Source organism: Odontesthes bonariensis, chromosome 3 (genome assembly GCF_027942865.1).
Source record: "Odontesthes bonariensis isolate fOdoBon6 chromosome 3, fOdoBon6.hap1, whole genome shotgun sequence".
Classification (NCBI taxonomy): Eukaryota; Metazoa; Chordata; class Actinopteri; order Atheriniformes; family Atherinopsidae; genus Odontesthes; species Odontesthes bonariensis.
In genome coordinates, this window is record NC_134508.1 from 7,625,978 (window position 1) to 7,636,257 (window position 10,280).

Consider the following 10,280-nt stretch of genomic DNA (forward strand, 5'->3'; position numbering starts at 1 on the left):
TGTTGGTCTAAGAAGCTTGAAAGCTTTCATCTGCTGTTGTGCTTTTTGGATAATCTAATGTGAAACTCACCACATCCTGTAATCCTACCCCTGTTGTGCAAGTGCTTGATCTTGCAGATGGTAACGTAAAACTTCCAGGTCCTGTTGATTGTAATAATGTTAGTGGCGTAGTGTATGAAGAATTTCCATCTGATATTAACATTTAGTTGACTAAATGTCTAAATAGGACTGAAAGAGTGAGGCAGGATCTCCTCTGAGCCTGGAAAAAGTAAAATGACAGAGGCGAAAATAGATAAAATGTTGGTGCATACTTGAAATAAAGTGTTACTGCAACCAGTCATTTGTACTATATCTGTACCATATATAACTGGATGAGAATCGATAAGTGATATCGATAATGGAACCGGAATTGCTAAATTCTGAACAATTCCCTTCCCTTAACAAATATCCCATCTTCAAAATACACACACAAGAAATTTCCCACTGAAATTCATTCCTTTGAAAGTCCCGAAAGAAATGCACAATTCTAACAAAAGATGCAACGATTTTTCTTTTGTTTTTGTCATGTTTTATTTCACTCATTTATGCCAAAACTATTTTAATCCTTTAAGACTCCATCAAAGATAAATATTGTGTTATACACACGCAAAACTCAGTGTCTCTGTGTACCAGAATATCTGAAAACTTTTATCTCATAATCATTTATATTTCAGCGACTTCCACGTAGCCTGTGTTAACACTAACTGCAGCAGGCGCAACAGAATAATCTGATACACATTATTTTACCCAGTTTTTGTAGTATATTTATTAAACCGTCCTTCTATGAGAAGACACACACACTTTCACTTTGAAAGAAGAATATGTTAAGATTTTTAAGCCCCTCCACCATTTCATTTCATTTCATTGCAGACCGTTCTAACAGCTAATCCTTATGAGATAAAATACATTTCACAATACAGCTAAAACATAGTAGTTCTTCAAACACAAACATCAACAATTCTCATCGCCGTCACTGTGTTTTCCCTCTAAACCAAACATGTATATTCACATCACGATTATTTATTTAGTATTTATTCAATCAAAATGTTATTTTTATCGTGGTTCAGAATAAATGAAACGTTTGCCTTTTGACACTTATCTGAGCTGAAATATTCCTCTTCTATGTAAAACTAAACAAAAACATTGTTAATTAAACTCTGATAGCGGTTCTTTTATCCATTCATCTTTTGTTCCTTCTTCAAACAGTAGCAGACTCTGCTCACAGTTGGCTTATTAGCTTTAAAGCTCTGCTAATAAAAGATCAAATGTGAGCTAAATAATACATAAAAAACACAAAGGTTTGGTCTTATCATAGTGTTTTAACGTGACCTTTCGTACTACTTTTTCTGTTGCCGTTGCAGTAGGCTAATAGCCTAAACTGCAGAAAGTCTAAGCTGTTTGCTTGTTTTCAACTAAAGTGTCTTTGGAGTACAAAACTTTGACTTTTTAAGGCTTTTCACGGTAGGAAATCAGCGTTGTGTTGCTGCTTCTTCGGCTGCAGTCAGAGTAAAGCCTTGCTGCGTGATTGGCATTGTGGTGGATTCTCGAGGCGTCTAGCATGTAGCATAGTTAGCAAGGCAAGCATGGTTGGCATGCTAAAGATAGTTGCCCTTCACTGCCTGATCTGTCAGGTATATGAGAAGAAGTAATGAGCTCGGTGGCATCGAGTGTGTATGTGTGATCCATGTAAATGATGCCTGCTAATAACTTACATGCACTTCTGTTTTCTTTGTGTCCGTTTGCTACTTAAATGTTCTACTTAATTTCCATTGACTGTGTTTATCCCTGGAACTCTGTGGATAATCTTTGTGCACGTTTGTGCAGTCCTGTCGTGTACACGGTGCAGCTCTGGTTAGCATGGTTAGTTGGTTTTTTTTCATGTGTGTTTGCACCCGTCTGTCCTCAATCCCTCAGCGTGATGATGATGTGGTCGTCCTGTCCTTTCCACAGCATCTCCCCCTCAAAGTCCAGCATCTTGTGTTTGCGGCAGCGCAGCAGAATGCCCACCACTTTGTCCGAGATCTTCACGTAGCGGTCAAAGAGGCGTCCGAATGAAATGACAGTCCGGCCCTCTCTGTCTTCGAGGCCCATGTCTCTGATAATCCACACCATCTCCTCCATCTCCCTGTGGATGTGTTTCTGGGCCCTGTCGCCCCTCTCAGCGGTCTTTGAGCCGTCTTTGGGTCGGCCGTACCCGGAGTCGCCTCTGCGGAGGCGCTGGGCCATGGCGTACTCGTGGTCGAACTCCTCACTGAAGGGGTTGAGCTTCTGGCCGACAACGTGCTGGTCAGACCACTGCTGCCAGCGGCTTTTGATGTCACTCATAGTGGTAATCTTAATCTGCAGATAAATAGGCATGTTAGCACCAAATAACAAGGTAGCTAAAAAGATCCATCAAATCATTTTTATACAGTGCAACATATATATAGGATATCTTAGCCTCTGCCCCAGCTGATAACTAGCTTGTTACCTCCTACATCTTCCCTCAATAAGCAGCATTTACCCAACAACTCTGCCTAAAGCAGAGATACTCACATGCGGCTCCTCAAGCTTTAATTGGCGGCTCGCACTCGCATAGTAGCTTAATAGTACAGCCTTTATAGTAGCATCACTACGGGCTGTGTAAACTGTGCAGACCGAGCAGTAAACGCCGTAACAGGTGCAGCTATCGCTAGGTGGCTGAACGCATTGATATGAAGGGAGAGAAAATAGCACCAAGCGATTGTGAGGTCTGACTTTTTCTGGAGGGACGACTTTGTGATGCAAATGTATTACTCTTTTGAACGCATATTGTTTTGAGAAGCAAAACGCTTTATTTTTTAAGCCCCAGCCAACTAGCCGGACTACCTTCGTCAACACCAAAACGAGGCTGGAACTGTGCTCACAGGACGCAGCAGGGGGTAAGAAAATGTTCATAAATGATATTGCTAATATGGGATGTCATACAGCTTCATGTCAAAAGAGGCGAACTATCCCTTTAAGTTTGCGTTGTTGTAGTATTAAGTATAATTATTAAGTATTAATTAAGGCTTAATGGTGTTTCCTAAAGGGGGAACTGTTAAACCTGGCAACGCAGCCCGCTTAAACCACCGTCACACTTGACCGCAGAGCACGCTAGCTCCTTTAGCCAGCGTGAGATGCAGGCACAATGGATCAGTTTTTGATTAAAAAAGTGCAAAAAACCAGCACAAAAACCATGCTCATCCTGAATGTCTCACTATGATTACAACAACAAACTACAAATACAACATGAAGAAAGTCGAGGACATGCATGCCAGGTTCCGCTCATCCCAGTATTAAGGTAAATGTGGTCTGAATTGAAAATGTATTGGCTGTGTTGTTTCTTTTTTTGTGGGATGTTTTATATGTAGAAATGCATATTTGCAAAAGGGGACTTTAGTATGTTGTCGTAAAAGTGGCTCTTCCCTTGATTTTGCTCTGCCAATGTGGCTCTTGTGAAAAAAATAGTGAGTATCACTGGCCTATAGGTTGAGATTAATGCCCCTCAGTCTGTAAATAAACTCCCTGCCAGTTGCTGAAACAGATCTTGGGCTTGGCCTTTGCTTTGCACTCAGGCAAACTGTACACTGATTGGAATATGCGTCTCAATAAACCAGCATGCTCAAAAGTAAATTTTGCAACGCTCCAGAAATAGGTTTGAAGCCGGTGCTGTTGTTGACCTTTGCAGAACTGACCGACCGTTTTTTAATTTCTGTGCATTTCTCGTCATAGATGCACGCTCAACGCCCATCAGCAAACTCTTTAATGTGCAGCTGTGTGTACTTATTTGATGAATTATTGTTTATTTATTGTGTCACGCCAGATAACCGTATGCCTTCTCCTTCGTCTTCTCCTCCTCCCCTTCCCTCTCTGTCGGTATTTTCCTCAGCTTGCCAGCCCTTCAGATCACTGTCATTTTATCTCTTCGGAATTCGCTCAGTGAAAAGTGAAGACTTACCACTGCCACTTGTCTTTCCCTGAACTGTGTGAACTTTGTAAGTGATAATGTGCCTGAACCTCGTTTTTTTTTGTACTTTGATGCTTTTTTTTTAGTTAAATTGTATTTTTCTTATGTGCTATTCTTGATTTTGCTAAGCCTATGTAGCTAAGCACATTAATTCCATCAGTTTCAGGTCCTTTGTCCTGTATATTTTATATTTCCCATGCTTTCTGTGTTCTATCAAGACAAATCCTAATTTGTTAGCCCAGTTTTCTTTTTTTTGTTTGTTTTGTTTTCACGACCATTTGGGTTTCTTTTTTTTAAATCAAATCAAATTAAATCAAATGTATTTGTATAGCACATTTCATGTACAAAACAATTCAAAGTGCTTCACGTAAAATAAAAGCATTGCAGCAGGGAGTGGAAGAAGCATTAAAAATACATAAAAGAATATAAAGAGAAACAAATAAAATAATTTAAATTAATTTAAAAACAAGCAACAGTCCAGATAAATTAAAAAATTAAAAAAATTAAAAGATATTGTGCAGATTTCATGCATAGACACATGAGAAAAGAAATGTTTTTAACCTGGATTTAAAAATGTCTCCATTTGGTGAAAGTTTAATCTCCACTGGCAGTTTGTTCCACTTGTTTGCAGCATAACAGCTAAATGCTGCTTCTCCATGTTTAGTCTGGACTCTGGACTGGACCAGCTGACCTGAGTCCTTGGATCTAAGAGCTCTGCTGGGTTTATATTCTCTGAACAGATCACAGATGGATTCTGGGCCTAAACCGTTCTGGGATTTGTAAACCATTTTTACCCAAAAGATGCTAAAAACAACTTTCTTTCTTCTTTCTTTTACCCCTCCGACTCTGCCCCTAATTTGCAAATGTTAGAGTGATAACATACAAGGTTCAGTCGGGAAACTTTGATCCTGGCAATATTAATTCTGGCATTTAGAACAATTGCTTCCAAATCCTTTTGTTTCTGAAGCTGCTATCACCTGCGACAGATGCAGATGCCATTTTTACGAGGCCGTTAACATCACATTGGAAAAAAAAAATTATTTGATAGCGCACGCCTTTAATAATTTGCCTCATTCATTATAAAAGGGGATTTGATTCTAGAAAATAAAGCCTTTGATAATTATGAAATCAACATATTTCAGATTATATTTGCAATACTCATAACCAAGCTTGTTACTAAAATAAATCAAATAAAAAGTCATCTGTGTGTCCCATGTTAGCTCCTCGTCCTCCTCTCCCCCTTCACCCTGTTTTCCTCATGCCGGTTGTTCTACCTGAAGGTCGGGTTGGACAACATGTTGCTGTGTAACTATATTTATTGACATATATTCCATTGCGCAGGAGACCAGAGTTTTTTATGAGTCCTGGACCCGTTCACTGGCGACCCTTCCAACATGTCGAGGGGCCCCTAGACGGCTCCTTGGCCTTTTATGGGAGATGTTAGTATTGAAGTTATGCAACTGTTGTTCTGTTTGGTGTCCATGCAGGAGTTGGATGTCTTCAGGTGACATCAAAGCCGCTTCTGCTTGTGCACTCGCACTGTGTGACTTGAGTGGAAAATCTGCGCTCTATTTTAGGCTGTTTATCCTTCTCTGCGATGGATTCAGAGACATGAGTGACATTTATTGTACATTCTTGAAAAAATAGAAGCAAACAGGGGAGAGACCACTTCTAATGCTGATGTTACCAACTCAGAAAATACGACCGTTAGATTAGTTTTGGTATAAGCCAACGAAACGTGATATATTTCCTTTGATTTTCGGAATATTTTCACATTTTAAGGTCGAGTTTAGGTCACGTCTCTATGCCTTTTGAGATCCAGCTGTCACTGAGCAAATTTTCCATTTCGAGATCTGTTTCTGGCCACTTGATGAATGCCGGTCTAACTTTCAGTCGTCTTTCAGTGGTGGTGTCACATCTACATTCTCCACGATCAAAACAGTCTCCTGCTGCTCTGAACTGCTTTGATAATAGACTGAGAGACTAACCCCATCTGTGCGTGTCCTGTTAAACTGCAAGAGCAAGATGAGAGAGGCTAAAACAGCCGTTGAAGATATATATATATATTAGGGCTGGGCAACGATTAAAATGTTTAATCTAATTAATCACATGATTTCCCTGATTAATCACGATAAATCGCATTTGTACACAAAATCCAAAAATTAATTCAAAAGTAGTGTATAGCTTTTAGCATTTAGCTTTATTTTAAATGTGCTGCCATATGAATGAAAGTGCCATAACATTTGTTTTGCAAACACACTTTTAACATCAGCATCTTTCTGTAGTTTTTATGTAGAAGCCTCGCTCCACTGTCTGTTTCCTTGAATGACTTGCTGCTATCAGTTGTGTGTTTTGCCTTTAAGTGATATTTTAGACTGGAACTACTACGCTGAGAAGACAATTCAACTTGGCAGTGTTTACAGATGACTTTGGTTCTGTCGACTCCGCCGTCTGGAAGAACTTTAAAATGAAAATGGCCGAGTAAAAGTTCCGTACCCTTCTCCATGTTTGGTGGATCCACCGATTACTTTCTTTTCTGGTTCCACAGCAGACAGCAATAGACTTTTACTAAATAAAAGCCTGTGAGCAACAGACTTTTACAAAATAAAGCAGGCGCCCCATGTACAGAGGCTATAGACCTCGCTGCAGCTGGCCCCGGTTCGAGTCCCGCATCGGACAGCCCTGTGCTGCGTGTCGTTCCCCCTCTCTCTGCCCCCTGCTTCCTGTCTCTCTGAACTTTCCTATCCATTAAAGGCACAAAAGCCCCAAAAAATGTTTTTTTTTTAAATAAAAAAATAAAAAATGCGTTAATGCGTGATAAAATATTTATCGACATTAAATAATTAATGCGATAACGCGATAATAACAAGTTAACTTGCCCGACCCTAATATATATAATGTAGATATATGTTGAATATCTGTTATATCCCACAGGTAACTCATTAGTGATCATTTGTAATTATAAATATATTTCTCTGTAGCTTGAAATTGAAATATATTCATGTTTGTGCAGTGGTGGTGGGGGGGATTCAGCCTGTTTAAACGTGTTCATAACCGGGCTCAACCACTGTACCTTGGGCTTGTCAGTCTGTGTTTTGGGTTGGCCGTCACTCTGTTCGGTTTTTGACTCGCCGTCCTCCCCCAGCCCGCTGTCCTCCGTGTCCACGCTGTTGCTCCTGGATCCCAGCTTCTTCTCCTGCAGCATCTGCTTTTTGTCCTGGACGACCCCCCGTCCCCCGGCGCTCTGCAGCGCCCTCATTTGGCGCCGCCGTGTTGGCGACTCATTGCCCAGGAAGGGCTTGTTCTCCTCAGGACCGGACTCCATCTTGTCTCGAATGGCGTTCACCACGTTGCTGCCGCTGCACTCACTGAGCTTAGGCTGGACCGTCTTGCTCACAGTGCCTGTCCGGATTTTATTCCCACTGGTGTTGCTGGAATCTGCTGCAATTGCCCGCGGAGTAACGCTAAATTTTGCCACATTGTTGCACTCTTTTCTGTCTTCCTCCTCAATAGATGAAGGCATCCAGCCACTTGGGATGGCGTCTTGCTTGTCCGAGTGTTCGGCGGCCCATCCCTGCCAACTCTTGGCTAGGTTGGCCACCATTGCAGCGCATTTGATTTTCCGTACGGCCCGTTTGAAAGCCTGCGGCTCCTGTGGCGAAACTGTGGCAGTCCCACCTCCACTCATGGTGATAAAACACTGAAGATTTTCTTACGACAATAAAATCTGATCAGATCTGACGGTGTTCCAGGGCCTTTGGCTGAAAAAGGCTCAATGCAAAAAAATCAAGAATATTAAAAGCAAAGCAAGAGCAAAGTTTCAGGTTGCCTTCTGGAAAAAAACAAAAAAAAAACCTGGTTATGTTAAAGGAAGGTAAGAACAATTTGTTCTGAATAAAAAAAAAAACAGTTTCTTTTGCCCCAGAGTCTACCCCAGAACTTAAAAGCTCCTCACGTGACTTCAACTTTCATTGATCGAGCACCTTAGTCTTTACAGCCTCGATGGATCTTTCGAGAAACATCCAGAGCTTTCTCGATCATCAGTCGGTCAGTGGGTGAGTCGCTGGTGTGAAGAGTGTGTGAACTCCGCCTTTAATCCCCTGCTGAAGCCCCCCTGGCTCCACTCTGGCCTTTAAATAGGGAACGGCCGTAAAGGAAGTGATGCCGCACAGCGTCCACGTGAGACAGAAAAGTCCGGTGTCAACACTCTCATTACTGACACACACACACACACAGCGACTGAGGAGTGGAATTTCTCCGAGCGGGGGTCCGGGGAACAGGTGTCCAGCTTTTTTAGCCTCTCTGTGGTTCCTGTCCTTACTCACAAATAAAATGAATCACAAACAAGCTTCTGCCCTGAGTCTGCCTGCTACGCATGGAGGGACTACCTCACTGTGCATGAGCTTACCGAGTATATATAGGGATGTTTTCATAAAAACGCGTAACCCGGCTTTAATGCATGATGACCCGGTATGTTTAGATCACTGAGATGACTGTGAATTCCTAAAGTGTGGGTCACGTACATAGAGAGCAACAGGAATGTTTGTCTTCATGTCTGTGCATGTGGGGCAGGAACTAATATAGTTACTGTTATTTCAGTGAGAATGCCCAGAATAGTTTTTATCCATTTGTTAACTAATGCTCAGTGCAAAAAAACAACAAAAACACTTTGATACGTCCACATTTCCAGCAGTACTTCTCCTACATGTCCAGTTTTGAAGTAAGGAAATACTGACAGCTAAGATACTGATAGTAAGAAACTGACAGCAGCAAAACTAGGTAAATCTTTAGTTTGTAATCTGCAACATTCTTGGAGACTTACAGTAAAGAAAGGAGCAGTTATTGTTGTGTTTGAACTTGGCCCTTCCTTGCCTTTGTAGGGCTGCATTCATATACCTCAAATGTGAGATTAAGATTACTTTATCGTCATGTAGCCACACGAAATTACTCCTCTGATTCCTCTGGTTCTGATTACCCATCCTGTTGGCACCTGTTGAACACACACATGCACATGCACAGGTTCACACACTCATGGGCTGTGTTCGAAACCGCATACTTCTCCTACTACTCCCACTACTCATACTAACTTTTTGAGTTAGTAAGCGAGTTTGAGTAAGCGAGAAGTTCCCGGATGCATACTAGATTCGCCGAAATGTTGGGTATGCATCATGAGGTTACTACTCATACTCAAACTACCCAAGATGCAACGTAACGTGACGTCGCCGATCGTCATTTCCTGTCAAAACGGCAGTTTCAAGCTAGCTACAACGAGGGTAGGTTCACTTCCTGTTTTCAAAACAAAAGCACCAATTATATCGTAATGGCTTTCCCTATAATAAAAGGCAACGGGTATTTTATTTTGTGAAAATAACCGGAAGTGCGTTGCTCACTGCGGCTAGCTTTAGTAGCGCCGAATTCGTGGGACCAAAATTGTAAATAACCGGTATTTTGTCAGATTTTCAACACGTTAGGGATCTAAACGACTACTTTCTCACCTGAAAATGTTTCAAATGTTGCTAAAGTTCACAGAGTTTAGAGCTTAAGTGAAATCAGCTTCAGGCCAGCTGATAGAAAAATAGAAATTTAACAGAGACGAAGCTCATCTCAATGAAATTTTCTCCCATTTTGCTCGTCTCTCAGGATTTCTCCAGCTAACCGGATTCATCTAATTGTGAACATCTTAAGCCGAGAATACACCTGGATTTGCATCACACAGTCACGTAAGCAACTTGCTCTGTCGTGGGCATAATTGTTGACGTACTTGCCTGTGTAGGATTCCACTGAGGGGGGGGGGGGGGCACCACATGACTCAGACCTCCACCACAGGCACTGTTCCCACTCCGTGTCTTTAACATCTTCCTTCACACACGGGCGTTTGAAAAATACCACCGATCTCTTTCCAGCTTTTTTTTTTTTACAAGCGTATCCATCACTGTGCAGTGGCAAAGAGACATGTTAAAGATGACAAACATTTTGACCCCTGCTGACCCCTGCTGACCCTACATCTGGTCAAATTGGGCCTGAAGCTGCCCCTAACGGTCGCCAACATGTTGCAGCTTACATACACAAACAGCACTCAACAAATGGAGGACACAAGAGGCAGGCGTGATAGACGTGTGTATGTCTCTTTGCAGCGTACCCGAGCAGTGTTTAATAATAACTCAGACCCAAGATTAGTTACAGTTCTTTTAAATGCCTTATAATCACCTTTTCTCACCTAAAGAGGAAGTCTCAAAGACCATTTGTATTTGTTGTTGTGTTTCATCCGTCCAGC

At 41.6% G+C, this 10,280-nt stretch overlaps 1 protein-coding gene across 1 annotated transcript; it reads right to left on the reverse strand.

Annotated features, from left to right (window-relative positions):
- Positions 1 to 567: 567 nt before the first annotated feature.
- On the reverse strand, positions 568 to 7,775 carry abraa (actin binding Rho activating protein a). Its single transcript, XM_075460175.1, has 2 exons — positions 7,080 to 7,775; positions 568 to 2,379 (listed from the first exon to the last, which is right to left on the reverse strand). The coding sequence occupies exons 1-2, from the start codon at positions 7,692 to 7,694 to the stop codon at positions 1,942 to 1,944; spliced, it is 1,053 nt and encodes a 350-aa protein (XP_075316290.1). The 5' UTR covers positions 7,695 to 7,775; the 3' UTR covers positions 568 to 1,941.
- Between the last annotated feature and the right edge of the window lie 2,505 nt (positions 7,776 to 10,280).